The sequence below is a fragment of the Apis dorsata genome, unplaced genomic scaffold (genome assembly GCF_000469605.1).
Source record: "Apis dorsata unplaced genomic scaffold, Apis dorsata 1.3 scaffold_265, whole genome shotgun sequence".
Lineage (NCBI taxonomy): Eukaryota > Metazoa > Arthropoda > Insecta > Hymenoptera > Apidae > Apis > Apis dorsata.
The window spans coordinates 1,002,637-1,018,825 of NW_006263543.1; the positions used below are offsets into that span (position 1 = coordinate 1,002,637).

Below are 16,189 nucleotides of genomic sequence, written 5' to 3' on the forward strand. Positions count from 1 at the left end.
TATAAGCACCGAACACTCGAGAAAGCGACACAATAGAATAAAACACCAGACAACAAGATTGTAATATCACGAGTATCTTTTCATTCCATACATTCATGCTCATAGAACATTAATAATTAGATAAATAAAATTGAACTTCATACACTCTTTTTGTCTAATCGATATTTTAAATATCTTTAATCAAGCATTCTGCATTTCATCATCATTGAATCATCTCGCAAAAGCCAGTCATTTGTTTTAAAATAGTTCGATGCAATTACAACTATATCGTAACAAATCGGGAACAATCAAAGGCATAGAAATCACCCTGAAAAAGCCTTACTCATTAATTATCATCATAAATATTTCGAAAACATTCTGTTTTTATCGTTACATTTGTTTCATCCGTGACGAGAAACCGAATATACTCTTTCTATTTTTCTCAAATTTCTCATCTTCAACATCGTGTTGTTTATAAACAGACTGTACAATATACGATTTATTTTACCAGGACTCAGAAGTGAAAAAGTATCCTAATAATAGTTAGCTAAAATTTCAATACGCTTAAAACTTTATTCAAAGTAGAAACTTGAATAATTCAATCGCACACTTTATTATATATTCTTTTCTTCCATTATTTTTTTCTCGCTTTCTAAAAAGATTAAAAGTTAGACAATGTCAATAAACACTCATTACTACAATATTATCGATTATTGATGATTATGCTAAATTTGAAAGCCTTAAAAGTATTTTTTCAAGGAAAGCATTGTAAAAAGAACTTTTGCACATTTTATAGAGAAAATTCATAATTATTTACTTATATTTGTATCAAAAAAACTTCTGAGTCCTTGCAATCGCGTTATACATTATCTAAATACGTAAACGAGAGAATAGTTCGAGCATGGATTAATCATTGGTAATCACCTAAATATTATATAAAGCTTGAAAAAGTCAAGCATTAAACTATTCATAGTATCTGATATTTTTTATTCATTAATCAGTCGCCCGTTTCATCAGTAACCAATTCCCACTAATACAAATACGTGAAAAAAACATTTCTACGTAATCTATCGTACTCACGATAACGTATATTACTAATTTATTAGTAATATTAATTCTACGATCACATCTGAATTTACAAGGTGTTTTATGAGTTTATTGTGCGTCGTTGAATTGTGAATATGTCCTCGTAATACGTTCTTTTTATTCCATCGATTAACTATCCCTCGATCCTATTAATTGATTAACCGATATCTTGCATATACGAAATATTCATAATGTAGCGCTTATATATAATTATAAATATACATATAACTGTTAGTACATATATTTATTGATTGATATCAAATAACTTGGAAAATTATTGTTGATGTAACTTTCTGCTGTTTTAGTATTATCCAATATTAAATAAATATATATATGTACGAAGAATATTAGATAGAAAAAAAATAAATAGACATAAATATATAAGAAATTAATATAATCTATTTATTTATTTAGGAATTGTTTTCTATTTCACACAAAGAGTAATAGTCGAAAATCAAACAAATGCAACAAGGTATTAATTCTTTTTGCATATCAATCCATTCTCGAACCATATGATCAAAACGCCAAGATTTGTAATATCGAATGTATCGAACAAATAAGCACTGTAAATCGAATATTCCGTTGAAAATATCGCGGAGTCGAGAGAGAAAAAGTTACGTTAGTTTAATTTAACTCGTCCAAAAGAGAACGACTAGAGGATCGCGGTTCATAATGGGCTCTCGACTCGGCTGGGTATCCCACGACGATTCTCCGTCGATGGACACGCGGCCTAAAAAGGGTGAAAGGCACAAAGTAAAAAATAAACGATTAAGGTTGGCTCAGGCACATATCGAATCGAAGTCAGTTTTGCGGTCCATCTGGTAATATATACATTCGACTTTTGGGACCGATAAAATGTATGTTTGCATATTTGTATGCGCGTGTAATTGAAATGTATTGTGCGTATATGTAAATAAATACGTGTAAGTGTATGAATAGTATACGCGTCGCGTTCTTTCTCTGTTTGTATATGTAATATACATACGTAATATGTATGTTGGAAACACCCTCAACTCCGTCCAGCGTATCAAAAAGGAATGTACTTGGTACATCGATAGAGTTTTGAATTCAGAGTTACCACATGCTAAATTATGACAGCTCTGATTCACAGGATCAACAGATCAATATATTGACTTCTTTGTTCTGTTCGGGCAGTACAAACGGCATCCAATAGAGCGCAGCCGCATTCATCTTGAAAAATTCAGTTGCTTTGCTACACGATCAGTCATCACGGTGTACAAGAGTAACCGTGATCTGTACTGTGTTCCATTGATCAAACCATATCGTTATCGTTAACATGGAATGTTGTTTTGTAATAAAAATTCTTTCGTGATCGTATATTTCAAGGACGTAGCAACGAGTGCCAACGTTGAACTTGCGTCGGTTGCCTTGCTGCACGCATATCATTCCAATGTTGAAGCTCCTCCGAACCGGAACTGTTTAATCCTAAACTGAGCCAACCAATCATTTCTCTTCCTTTTCTTCCCATTCCACCTCTTCGTCGATTATAAACCGATAAAAAGAGTGTTACATCTCCAAGTTGGAATAGTGCAACCTAAACAAAATATTAGATTAAATTGGATAATTGGATTAAATTAATTTATAGAAAAGAAAAAAATATGCTTAAATTTTTTTATTTAATTATTCAATAAAGCAATAATTAGCAAAACATACTTGAAATATAAATGTTTCCTTATAAAGAGGATTCGGCTGAGCACGTTTCAAACCAGTTTTTGATCGTTCCATTTCATGACCATTACTATCTACAAGAGCAAGCTTAACATATGTATCAGGTGGTTTCGTGTCATTCCCACCACCACCACGAAAATGAGATCCTTTGATTATCTCTACCGATAAACGTCCAGTCGTTCCATTATAAGCCAAACCTATTAAAATCTCCGCTACACTTCCACCCTTCATACTACTGCCATAAGGAGGTATAGTATGCGATGCATAAGTTGGCACACGTGCAGTAGGTGATGCATATGATTGAACTGATTGTTGTGATCCTGTCGAATCGCTGCGAGTCAAACTACTAGTTGTTCCCCAATCTTGTACCTTAAAGATTATATTTATTTTATTAATATATTATTTTGTTCAGAATTTATAAATAAATAAAATACATATAACTAATATGTATAAATAATATAAATATGACAATTATATAAATATTTTACCGAAGAAAAAGGTGGAGGTTGTAGCGTTAACCAAAGTGTAGTTTCAAGCTGAAGATTAATTTGATCGAAAGAGACTCTCGCTTCGCCTAACAATCTTTCTCTACGCATTCTTCCGCCCCATAAATATACTCTTAAGCGTACACCCATGGCATTTACATCCTCCGGATTTACTCGTGGAAGTAAAAAACTCTCCATGTATTGTGGAGATGTACCTTGACGCACCCGAGTTTTGCGTCGTTGTTTCTTCGATGGTAATAATACTAGTCGAACTTGACTGCCGCCTATACCTTCAGGATAATTTCGGCCTTGCAATACATGAACCTATGAAAATACAAATCTATCAGCTATCAAATTATGAATGAATTTTATAAATGAAATTAACTAATACAAACTGTCATCTCGCGCATCGGTGCATCATATAGAAAAGCGACTTCCAAGCTACCCACTTCTTCGGTGATAGTACCCATTGTTGTAATAACATCGTTAGTAGTTGAACCATTTTGCTCCACTTCTACTTCTTGTTCTCTACTGTCAAGACCGGAAGCTCCCACTTCTACCACGCACTATGTGTCAAACAAAATTATTGCTTCATAGAAATCAATAACAAACAATAAATAAATTAAAAAATTTATTAAATTTGTTTATTATATTTTTTCTTTCTTATTTAAAAATTATTTATTTGGAAAATATATTAATAATAAATTTTAGATATTGAACTAATATAAACAAATAAATCATCAAAAAGTGATGAGATTTTATGTGGTTAAAATATTGCGTGATAAGATATCTGGGAGGATATCCGGGAAATTCAAATTCCGATTAATTATTTGTATGGCAATTAGACAGATCAAAAAAATGAAATTCGAACGCACATAATTAAAACATATCTTTTTTTACTCACTTGTTGTTGATCATTGGACGAGTGTTCTTCTGTGCAGCTGCTAGAAGTGGTGCCAGCATCTGAAACATTAATATATGATCAATTAGGAATGAACAAAATAAATGAAAGAGAAAAAAATAGAAAAAAATGGAAACTAACCCAAGATAGTCGGTCCATCCTCTGCTTGGATAGTTAAAGTATCCGGCGGTGGATGAGAATGAGAATTCAATCGACGGACATCTTCTTCCGAATCGGAACTAGTCTCTGGATCCGAATAGGAAAATGCTTTTCCTGCAAGTTTCATTTTCAAATCGCATATTAAACCCAATGTTCACTTTAATTTCAAGTACAAAGTAGCTGATAACGATCTTTGAAAGGACTGGGATCATTGCGTCTGTTTTGATTGTTATATTTTCCAAAAAATTTTAATATTAAAAGCATAGGATCAATTATGCATTAACCTACCTATGTTCTTTGTAATTTGAGAAGTCGAGCCATTATTAGATTCGCAAAGAGGCACGCAAACGCCGCCGAAAAGTGTGGTTGTGGACGGCGGAGTAAAGCACCATTTGCGTGATAGGTACAGGAAAAGAGCCAACAGAAGAACCACAAAACCAGCAACAGCACCCAAAAATGCTGTTGCTTCTACCGGTACTGTAAATTGATCGATTGAGAACAATTAGTTGATATAAATTATTGGTTGTGTAAGTTATTTATCCGACAAATCGATCGATCATAAAAATCATGAAAATGAATTAAAAAAACGAGAAGTGAAAAAAAAAAACAAACATAAAGTGCATTGAAAGAAGAATGATGATATGGACCGGAAGGAAGATTTCATAGATGTAAAAAAACATGATTAAAAAGAGCACGTTCAAAGCAAAAGTTATTTATTGACTACGGAGAAAGGCGTTCACCCATACACCGATTAAATCTTTCTCCCGACCGGCGGTTGTACGTGTAGTCGATGTATCGAACGCGTTATAACAGCAGCGACACATTACGTCGTAATGACCTGGAATAATTAACTATCGCTTCACTTATCACGCAACCACTACTCTATATTAAATAATGAATATGATTCGCGATATCGAGATCTTACAAAAATTTATTGATTCTAATAATTTTTGTCGAAAATATCAGAACTCGTCATTAAAAGGAATGAATATTATAATATATAATATAAAAAATTATATATATTTGTGCTATTTATTAATAACTTATATAGATTTGTTAAAAAATTGTTTTCCAAATTATCATATTTTCGATCTCCATATACTATTAAAATTATCATTTGATTTTCTTTCATGAAAAAAAAGCAAATAAATAATAATAAAATATTATTCAAGACAGTGAATTTTGAAATAATCTTAATTTGCGCAATGCGGAAGCCGTGGCATACATTCACATTCGAATCATTTTCGATTAATCAAAGCGAACGATATACATATTCTACATATGTGGAACATTTTCTATTGTCAGAATCTAACAGTATATTAAAAGATAGTTGTTATACTATAGTTAAGATTAATTTTTATTAAAAATTAAATGTATTAAAATTTAAATCTATTAGAAACATGTATATAATGCATGTATATATTTAACTAAGAAAGACATAACGAAAAGGATATAAAAAGGAACGCACATTTCACTTAATTTGCTAACTCTATCGTAAATGAATACTTACTTATTTAATTTCTTTCTACAATCATCAATATTTTGAGGTTAACATCTCATTATAAAAGTTTACGTTTGAACAATTAAATTCGGAAAGAAGTAGGTAATAAATAGAAGATAGTGGACTTACCCGCCAGAAAATGGTCTGATCCTGCCAGAATCATGCTTGCCTTCGTATTGCATTAAAGCCTTCTTACGTCGTTTTGTCAACAAGCCACAATACGTCTTTTACAAATGATGAATTCATTATTCGAAACTGTTTAAAACTCGTGGTTGATCACGATCAACAAAAAGCGTGGTTATGAGACAGACAAATAATAATACGTAGGCGGAGATGTACACAGCACTCTGTTGCTTGCGAGTCGTGCGCCTGCAATACTTCGACCAGTTATACGCATGCGTTTCGCGGGCACACATTCTTATAACGAAAATTTTTTTTTCAACAGGGATTCTCATTTTGAGATAATTTCTTTAGTATGAAGTTTGTAATTTTTTTATATTATATATTTAATTATAACATTATCAATACATTTATCAATAATTATTATATTTAACTTATACTATTTTTTAGTTAAAAAAATATATTATGTTCTATTTATTTAAAAAAAAAAAAATACTATATTGAATTTAATATATCTTAAATAAAAGAATTTTGAATGAAATAAATTTTTTTTTATTTTACTTCTTTTAATATATATCTCTCATCCTTCAATTATTAAATAAATATTTTTATTATATTTTTATTATATTTTTAATCATATCGTAATCACATCGTAATCATATCATAATCATATTGTAATATACGATTAAATTCATATAGGCTATTTAAAAAGTAAACTGATTAAGAAACTGATAATTATATACTGATAATTATAAACTAATAATAAATACTGCATCATTTAATAATTAAATTGTATTAATAATTAAATTCATTTAATAATTAATTTTAAAATTAATTTAAAAAATTTAAAGCATTATAAAGAAATATAAATTATATCTTATTATATCTTATATAATAAATACTGTCTATAGTTATTATATTTTAATATATGATTTATTTGAGTGTAAATATTAAAAAACAATGATGGTTCTCATCATCGATAATCAATATATTATAAACATATAAGAATTTGTCTATTAAGAAAATAGAAACACTTCACGAAATTATTTTTTTCACCCTTTTGTTATTATGTATTTTAAATAACTGGCACATTGACTTTTTAATGCATATATTATTAATTGAATTAGAATTAATATAAGACTGTAATACAACAATTTGTTAATGAAATTAATTTTAGTTAACCAATATGAATATTATTTAACTCGTTCAAGACTAACTTGATTTTGAAATAGAAAAATTATGATTAAATATGATAGGATTAATCACATAATTAATTTTTTTTTAATTTTTTGAAAAACAATAGTTTTAATTTTTTTTCGGTACATATTAAAGTATAACAAATTTAACTTGATAGGTAAGTTTTATATTATTCAATAACATAACCTCGAAAATAAAATTTCTTTTTTATATATTAATTCAATAAATTTTTTACTATAAAGTTTATTATAAAATGTTTTAATATATGTATATATGATGTATTTCATTTTATTTCTTTATTAACAATTTTAATTTTAATATTTTTAGTTTAATATTAGTTTTATATTAACTTTTAATTTAACAACTTGTTCTTAAATAATTTTATTAGAAATAATATTATATAATATTATTATTATTAAAATATTTATTAATATAATATAAATTTATTCATACTTGTATATTATGTACTTACATTTTTTAATAAAATATAAATAAATATATTGTGATCTTAATATTTATAATATCTTTTTTTCCATTAAATTATCTTAGGAATAAACAATTATGAATCAATTTACAATATTATGCTTGAAACAATCTACAATAAATAAATATTCAATCTTAAATAAATATTGGTTGGAAAAATATTTGAAACAATATTTAATTTATCATGCAAAAATATATTCTACTGGAATTACTAATCATCATAAAAATTATATTAAAAAGGAAAATATTAGTAGAAAAAAACATAATGTTTCAAGAACAATGCTTCAAGGTATCAAACAGACTAAACGGAAAGTAGAAATAATTATTGAGAAAGAAAATATTTGGACAGTGCCAAATTTTCTTTGTATGGGTCGAATTTTAACATCACCATATTTAAGTTATTTAATTTTATCACAAGATTATCAGGTAAAATATCAGGTGAATATATAAATATGTGAATATATGTTTATTATTTTTGATATTTATGATTTGTTTGTTACAGATAGCATTGTGGTTATTAGTATTTGCAGGATTTAGTGACCTAGCTGATGGATGGATTGCACGTACATGGTCATCACAAGCTTCTAAACTTGGTACTTTTCTAGATCCAGTTGCAGATAAATTACTTGTAGGTACACTATTCCTATCTTTGGCCTGGGTAGGATTGGTTCCTATTCCTTTAACGTGTCTTGTTATTACACGAGATATTGTCTTAATATCTGCTGCTTCATACATAAGATATAAATCTTTACCTTCTCCAGTATGTATATATTATTAAATTATATATAAATATTTGTATAAGTGATTGTTTATTTATAAAATATATTTCAGAAAACTTTTGCAAGATATTTTAATCCTACATATGCAACAGCACAATTAGCTCCAACATCCATAAGTAAAATCAATACTGCTATTCAATTATCTTTTGTTGCTGGAACATTGGCTGCACCTGTATTTCATTTTGTAAATCATCCAATTTTAATAGCTTCCTGTTACATAACAGCATTAACGACATTAGCAGGAGGTTTAAGTTATTTAATATCAAAAAATACATATAAATTCTTAAGAAAAAAAACTTCATCAAAAACATCTTTTTAAGCATATATGTTAATGATTACAACAATAAATTAATGTATATAAATTTATTATTTACTTTATTTAAATATTTAAGTATTTACTCCATATTTACTACATAAATAAAATTAATAAAAAAAATTATTCTTACTTTATAATTCTTACTTTATCTGATAAAAAAAAAGATTATTATTCATTTCTATTTACTTCATATGTTTCATATGCAAAATTTTCAGAAATATTTGTATTACGACAAACACCAATATAATCAATTTCTAATTTAAAAGGACCTGATATTTTATCAGCAATTGTAATACCAAAATTTGTAACAGTATTATTAACTAAGGGATATTGATTTTCATTAATTTGTCCTTTGTTACAAATCACAAATTTTGAAAAAGGAATTCTAACTATTTGCCAATATGGACCACCTCTTGTATACATAAAATAATGATAAATAAAATTATTAACTTCAGTAAATTTTAGGTTTTTTTGTAAGATATTTAACATATAAGTTCTACCATCTCCTCTAACTCGTAATACAATTTCATTATACTCAATCCAATCATATTCATCTATTCGATAAAAAGATTTAAATTTTGGAATTGTAGTGATATTACAGTAACCACTATCTGTTGTTTCACCATCTTTTACTGGAGTGGTATTTAATATACCGTGAAATATTCCATAACCATGAGATGACAATTCTAACCTAAAAAATAATAAAAAAAGCATTTTTTTAATACTAATTTACTTACATTTTTTCAAAATGTGATAGCATATAAAATATTATGTAGTTACTTAGCACTTGAATAACCATGTCCATAATCACTGTCAGAATTTACAATCCATTGATCCAGCGACTTTTGAGATCCATCAAATTTCCATACAATATCAATTTCATTTACTGTAAATTTATTTGGATATATTGAATATTTCTGCAATGTTTCATGTATAAATAATTTACATTCATCTCTACATGTACAATATACTTTTTCTATTTTCTGAAAAAAACTAAGATTTTTATCCTCTATTCTTCTATCGAACACCGGATGATCCGATTTATACTCTTTGTAAAATCTTTTAATGGTTAAAGAATTTTTAAAATATGATTTTAATAGACGAAAAATACTTTTTTCCATATTTTTTTTCACACGATTAAATTATAAATTATAACTTTTTTTTGACTGATATTATAACTTTGTTGATCATGTTATAATGTATTGCATACGAAAAATTCGATCAGTGTGATTAGATTATAGATAATATAATTTGTATAAAAATTATAATATAAACATAATTTTAAATTTGATTAAAGATTTTTATATTTTAGTTTTTTTATTATTCTTTTTAATAGTTATTATTATTCTTTTTAATAGTTACATATATTGAATTTTTTTTTTAATTTTCTTAATTATTTTGACATACGAAAATGCAATATAAATCAATCTTAAAAATATATAAGTTTAATATAATAATAATATAATTTAATAAATACTACTTATAAATAAGAAAAATTGATATTCATTAATAAAATAAAATATAATTTAATCTTTATGTATATATTTTTACAATACTTAATAAAAAATTTATAATAGGATTTTTTCTTTGTAAATGTTGGCAACTATGAATATGTTGAAATGAAATTAGTACGAAAATGATGCTATTTAGGTATTATAGGTTATTAAATAATAGAAATTTCATTTTTTTGCGATTGAAAAATCATAATAAAATTGAAAATACATTTCACATTAAATTTATATCAAGTAATACTGAACAGAATATAAATATAAAGTTATCTAATGGGTAAGAATATTATTCTTTAACCTAAGTCATAAATATTTATAATAATAAAAATAATGTGAATAATAAATATAATGTGAATAAATTGTTATATATTATTTAATTACATTTACTTTATATTTATTATTTTTTATTTCAAATATTTTTTTAGGTCGGAAATTAAATTATCAACTGGGAAATATGCACGATTTACAAATGGAAGTGTTCTTGCTACGATTGGCGATACATCAATTATGACAACTGTAGTTAGAAAAAATGTATTATCTAATAATTCTATAATTCCATTAACTGTAAATTATAGACAAAAAGCGGCTGCAATAGGTCGTATACCAACAAATTTTCTTCGTAGAGAATTAGGTTTTACAGATCATGAAATTCTTATTAGTAGAATAATAGATAGATCATTACGTCCTCTATTTCAACCAAAATATTCATATGAAACACAGATAGTATGTAATTTATTATCTATTGATGGAATTAATAATCCAGATGTATTATCTATCAATGCTGCATCTGCAGCTTTAAGCATTTCGGATATTCCATGGAATGGACCTGTAGCAGCTGTAAGAATTGGTTTAATTGACAATACATATATAATTAATCCTTCAAAACGTGAACTTCAACAAAGTAAATTAAATCTTGTTTTATCATGTATATCAAAAAATTTAGTTGTTATGATAGAAGGATCAGCAAATGATATTTTAGAACCAGAACTTCGAAAAGCAATAAAATTAGGTACTAAAGAATGTCAAACAATTATACAGTCTATATCAGAATTACAAAAACAAATTGGCAAACCTAAATTGAATATTGTCAGTGATGATGAATCAAACAATGATGTGAAAAAATTTGTAAGAGAATTTGTGTCGGATGAATTACGTGAAATTTTTAATTGTCATTCTCATGATAAAATTTCGCGAGACAATGCTATTTTTAATTTGAGAGATAGAATGTTAGAAAGTATAAAAAATCATGATTCAAAATTTATTGAAAATGCTTTAAAAATTTTTAGCAATATTTCTAAAGAAATTTTCAGATCTTTAATATTTGAAACAGATAAAAGGTATTTTTTATTAAAAAATATTATATTTTATTTACTTTTAAATTTAATTGAAACTGAAATTAAAATTAATGAAAAGTTATAAAGATTTAAATAATTTTAGATGTGATGGTCGTGAAATAAATGAATTAAGAGATATAAGTTGTCAGGTTGATTTATTTCAACCTCTCCATGGTTCTGCTTTATTTCAAAGAGGACAAACTCAAGTTTTATGTACAGTAACTCTTGATAGTATAGAAAGTTCTCTTAAATTAGATACTATTTCAATGTTTTCTAGGTAGACTAAATACTTTATTTATTAATATTCACAAATATAAATTTGGAAATGAATATATAAATAAATCAATATTTTTTTACAATTTGCAGTGGTATAAAAGAGAAAAATTTTTTTCTACATTATGAATTTCCTCCATATGCTGTAAATGAAACAGGTAAAATTATCGGAATAGATCGTAGAGAAATTGGTCATGGAGCATTAGCAGAAAAAGGATTGCAACCAGTTATACCTCAAGATTATCCATTTGCTATAAGATTAACAAGTGAAGTATTAGAATCAAATGGTAAGTAATATAAATATGGAAATAAATCTTATTTGTATACATGTAAATTTAAATATTTTTTCTTATTTTATATAAAGGTTCATCTTCTATGGCTTCTATTTGTGGTGGTAGTTTAGCATTAATGAATGCAGGTGTGCCAATATTATCTCCTGTAGCTGGTGTAGCTATGGGATTAGTCTGCAATAGTACTGATAATATTGATTTAAAAGAAAACAATTATAAAATTTTAACTGACATATCTGTAATAATTTATTTTATTATTATTGATATATAATTAATGATATATTATATATAATTCATAATATAAAAAGATTAATTCTTGATTTCCTATATAATCAGGGTATAGAAGATCATCTTGGAGACATGGATTTCAAAATTGCAGGTACAAAGAAAGGATTTACTGCTTTCCAAGCTGATGTAAAAATACCAGGAATTCCTTTAAAAGTGATAATGAAAACTATTCAAAATGCAAATTCAGCAAAAAATCGAATTATTAATATTATGAATGCAGTAATATCTTCTCCAGCAAATGATAAAAAAATGAATAAACCTATACTTGATACTATAGAAATACCAGTGCATCAAAGAGGAAAATTTCTTGGAATTGGAGGATCAAATATAAAAAAGATATTGCATGAAACTGGAGTTAATGTAAATTCAAAGAAAAAATAGAAATTGATTAATTTAGTGAATTTATGAAAATTACTTAGCATTTATTATTTTTTTTTTTTGTAGATATATTCGCTAAATGATACAACATTTTCTATATTTGCGCCTAATCAAAATGCAATGGATGAAGCGAAATATATGATAAATAAAATTTTGGAAACAGAAACGGAACCTACATTGACATTTGGTGATATTTATACAGCAAAAATAACTGAAATTCGTGAAATTGGAGTTATGGTTACATTATATTCGACTATGGTACCAACTTTATTACCTAATTCACAATTAGATCAACGTAAAATTCATCATCCTAGTGTACTTGGATTGAATGTTGGAGATGAAATAAAAGTAAAATATTTTGGACGAGATCCAGTAAATGGACGAATTAGATTATCTCGAAAAGTATTGCAAATTCCAATTATGCAACAAAATTCCAATGTTACTGAAGGTTAGCAAAAAAAATCATTATAAATAGTTTTTATATTTTTTTAAAAAGACAAATATAATATAATACTAAATATAATATAATAATTGTATATTAAAAATAATAATATCATAAAATATAATTAATTATTTTATTAAAATTTTTATTCGTATTTTTATTAAATGATTTAAGTAATATTTTCTTACATAATATTAAATATCGTTTATATAATGAAATTATATTAAAATATTTCTAATTCAATTTGACGATTCACGTTTTTTTATTCAGAATAAAACTTTTTCAAATCCTTATTAAATTTTTTAATTTAAAATAATATACAAATTTAATAATTCAATGATTGATTATTATGAATATAACATCAACCAGATATGTAGCTCGTTTCAAGTTAGATCGTCTAATTAATATATTCAAATATATCTATTAAAAGTGATTTAAAATCAAAATATTAGAAATGATTTCACGTTTCATTTATCGCTATATTTTTAAACGGACATCTAGTTTTGTTCTTAGTATCGTTATCGCATCTGTATTTTTTGAAAGAGCTTATGATCACGCTTGTGAAAATATTTTTGAATGGATAAACAAAGGAGTATGCTATTAATCTTTTAATTATATCGTATTCGAAACTATTTTTTTTTTTGAAATGAAATTTGAAATTAAATATATACTAAAGTAATATGTTTGTTTAAAAATTGTTTACGCTAAAGTTATTTTTAAATAAATAAATTTTACAATATGATAATATAATTTGCATTATAATTTATTTATATTTTCAAATATTTGTTGTAATTTCTGTATAAATTTTAAATTACAAATTTTTAATTATCAAATATTTATTATTTTTTCTACAGAGACTTTGGACGCACATAAAACATAAATACGAAAATCCATCACAGGTGATTCATCAACATGATATTAAAAAAAATATATCTAATTTGGAAAAGACGTCCAATAAAAATGCAAAAAAGGACTGAATTTTTTTGTAAAATAAAAAATCTATTGTTAAATAAAATATAAGAAAGTTTTTTCAAAATGTTTTTTTCATTCATGATAATATGTTTGAGTTCTTAAATTTCACTTTTATCGCGATATTTAATATTTTCGTATTATGACTTTTGTATCGTCGTTATTAAAGAAATATAAGCACTTTATAATTCTTACTGTTTTTTGATAACAATTAAATTTAAAATTATTTAAAATAAATCTTATTTTTTTTTATATTCGGGAATATCGAATGATGTAGTTTCTTAATGTACTCATAAAAAATATCACAATTATTGAAATTATTTAATGGAAATGATAAAAATCTCATTAAGAGCCACCAAATATCAAATGAAGAATATTGTTCTAAGTAACTTTTTATCTAGTCAAAAAAACCCATCCTGTTGTCTATTTTTTTCATTTATCTTGATTCAAAATTCATCTTTCATTAAAATAGTGAAAAGAAGAAAAAAAAAATTAATAAAAGAATAGCTTCTTTATAAATCTAAAATGAAAAACATTTTATTCAATTTTACATTAAAAAGAGAAAAAGAATGATTTCGAAGTTTTGAAAAGATATATGTCTATGTATATGTGTATATATTTATCTATATATATCGCTTATATAGCTTATATATAAATATCTATATATAATCTATAAATAGCTTAAAATAATTATCACAATACTTTGCAATCTATTATAATTTTTATAATCTAATATAATCAATATATACATATGATAATATAATTCATTAAATAAATTCCATAAAAGAAAAAACCAATTAATTAGATTTATATAATTTATCAATTTAATGTCTATTAAACGATATTAAACGATAAATAAGTTAGAAAATGATAAGTAATGATAAATAAATTTATTATCTTAATTTATTATCTTTTTAAAAATCTTCATTTCAATTTTTTTAATTTTTTTTTCAATTTGTTTTGAAAAATCATATCAGAGATATACAATATCAATTATCTATTAGTTGATATTGTTCGCGCATTAAAAAGATAACTTTATGTATATATATATATATATAAAGTTTTGTTATTTAATTTTATTTAATTATTTAATAAGAAAAGTGCAGGAAGATAATATAAAGAAAGTGTTATGTTTTGATGTATATAAAGTGAATAAAATAAAATATATAAATTATATTTATTATTTAATATTTATACTTATATAAATGTTCTTAAACATTTTGATGCTAAAACGTATGTATTATTTAATTTTATTCGAATCAACGATTATTGAAACGACGATTATTGAATCAACGATTATGTAAACATTTTTTAATAGAAAAATATCAATTTTTATAAATTTGAAAATTATCTTTTATATTGATACATAAAAATTTCATTATTATTTTTTATATTAAACATATAAACATGTAATCAAAGTAGTTCGAAATAATAGTTTTGCTATTCATTAATAATAAATATAATTTCATTAAAATTCATTAAGTAACAAATATAATGTATAATTTGATTTTATAAGAAAGAAAAAGAGAATCTCTTCTAAAAAAGAATTTGCGATACATAATTAAATTAAAATCATCTTGAATATTTTTATATTTTTAAATTATTTTAAAACAAAATATTATGCACGAGAAAGTTTTTTTTTATAAGAGATTGATTTTAAGTGATACTTTGTGTTTTAATATATTTTTAGCAATCTACATTTTTTAACTTGATTTATTTAATATTTGAAAATATAAATAATATAGACATTAAATTGATTAATTATATTAATTAAGATATAAGATAGAGCTATATCGATTTTAATTGAAAATTATTTTATAGTAGGCATATTTAAAAAAAATTTTGTTTTATACATATTAAATATATTTATATAAAATATATAATTGATTGATAATCTTAGAATCTTAGAATTTTATGTTATTATCGATTTTTTTTATTATTAACACATGTCATACGCAAAATTTAAATATAAATTGACAATTGACAAATAATGATCTTTAGTAGCTTAAAGT

The 16,189-nt window shown here is 24.9% G+C and overlaps 4 protein-coding genes across 5 annotated transcripts; 2 read left to right on the plus strand and 2 right to left on the minus strand.

Annotated features, from left to right (window-relative positions):
* Window positions 1-1,442: 1,442 nt before the first annotated feature.
* Window positions 1,443-6,195, minus strand: LOC102675010 (synaptotagmin-14). Of its 2 annotated transcripts, XR_421915.2 has the most exons (9): window positions 5,930-6,195; window positions 4,588-4,776; window positions 4,282-4,413; window positions 4,144-4,202; window positions 3,635-3,805; window positions 3,243-3,563; window positions 2,740-3,123; window positions 2,051-2,620; window positions 1,443-1,795 (listed from the first exon to the last, which is right to left on the minus strand). XR_421915.2 is itself a non-coding variant. In XM_006616496.2 (8 exons), the coding sequence occupies exons 1-8, from the start codon at window positions 5,961-5,963 to the stop codon at window positions 2,408-2,410; spliced, it is 1,503 nt and encodes a 500-aa protein (XP_006616559.1). In that variant the 5' UTR covers window positions 5,964-6,195; the 3' UTR covers window positions 1,443-2,407. The 2 variants fall into 2 exon arrangements, 1 of the variants encoding a protein (XP_006616559.1); XM_006616496.2 differs by having other exon boundaries at window positions 1,443-2,620.
* Window positions 6,196-7,678: 1,483 nt separating this feature from the next.
* LOC102675168 (probable cardiolipin synthase (CMP-forming)) lies at window positions 7,679-9,035 on the plus strand. Its single transcript, XM_006616497.2, has 3 exons — window positions 7,679-8,026; window positions 8,103-8,360; window positions 8,432-9,035. The coding sequence occupies exons 1-3, from the start codon at window positions 7,679-7,681 to the stop codon at window positions 8,696-8,698; spliced, it is 873 nt and encodes a 290-aa protein (XP_006616560.1). The 3' UTR covers window positions 8,699-9,035.
* On the minus strand, window positions 8,739-9,831 carry LOC102672807 (complex I intermediate-associated protein 30, mitochondrial). Its single transcript, XM_006616574.2, has 2 exons — window positions 9,476-9,831; window positions 8,739-9,386 (listed from the first exon to the last, which is right to left on the minus strand). The coding sequence occupies exons 1-2, from the start codon at window positions 9,814-9,816 to the stop codon at window positions 8,864-8,866; spliced, it is 864 nt and encodes a 287-aa protein (XP_006616637.2). The 5' UTR covers window positions 9,817-9,831; the 3' UTR covers window positions 8,739-8,863.
* A 449-nt stretch (window positions 9,832-10,280) lies between these two features.
* LOC102675459 (polyribonucleotide nucleotidyltransferase 1, mitochondrial) lies at window positions 10,281-14,191 on the plus strand. Its single transcript, XM_006616499.1, has 8 exons — window positions 10,281-10,480; window positions 10,629-11,540; window positions 11,641-11,814; window positions 11,904-12,097; window positions 12,175-12,338; window positions 12,437-12,748; window positions 12,833-13,214; window positions 14,063-14,191. Exons 1-8 carry the CDS (start codon window positions 10,332-10,334, stop codon window positions 14,086-14,088), a joined length of 2,313 nt encoding a protein of 770 aa, XP_006616562.1. The 5' UTR covers window positions 10,281-10,331; the 3' UTR covers window positions 14,089-14,191.
* Window positions 14,192-16,189: the final 1,998 nt, after the last annotated feature.

Bases quoted from the DNA above. Each gene is read 5' to 3' on its own strand.
- LOC102675459 (XM_006616499.1), top strand. From the start codon at position 10,332: ATGATGCTATTTAGGTATTATAGGTTATTAAATAATAGAAATTTCATT. The intron at 11,541-11,640 runs GTATTTTTTATT...AAATAATTTTAG, and splicing joins ATATTTGAAACAGATAAAAG to ATGTGATGGTCGTGAAATAA. The intron at 11,815-11,903 runs GTAGACTAAATA...TACAATTTGCAG, and splicing joins ACTATTTCAATGTTTTCTAG to TGGTATAAAAGAGAAAAATT.
- LOC102675010 (XM_006616496.2), bottom strand. From the start codon at position 5,963: ATGATTCTGGCAGGATCAGACCATTTTCTGGCGG. The intron at 4,203-4,281 runs GTTAGTTTCCAT...TTAATGTTTCAG, and splicing joins GGATGGACCGACTATCTTGG to ATGCTGGCACCACTTCTAGC. The intron at 3,806-4,143 runs GTGAGTAAAAAA...TTTGACACATAG, and splicing joins CGTCCAATGATCAACAACAA to TGCGTGGTAGAAGTGGGAGC.
- LOC102675168 (XM_006616497.2), top strand. From the start codon at position 7,679: ATGAATCAATTTACAATATTATGCTTGAAACAATCTACAATAAATAAA. The intron at 8,027-8,102 runs GTAAAATATCAG...TGTTTGTTACAG, and splicing joins TTTTATCACAAGATTATCAG to ATAGCATTGTGGTTATTAGT. The intron at 8,361-8,431 runs GTATGTATATAT...AATATATTTCAG, and splicing joins ATAAATCTTTACCTTCTCCA to AAAACTTTTGCAAGATATTT.
- LOC102672807 (XM_006616574.2), bottom strand. From the start codon at position 9,816: ATGGAAAAAAGTATTTTTCGTCTATTAAAATCATATTTTAAAAATTCT. The intron at 9,387-9,475 runs GTAACTACATAA...ATTATTTTTTAG, and splicing joins CATGGTTATTCAAGTGCTAA to GTTAGAATTGTCATCTCATG.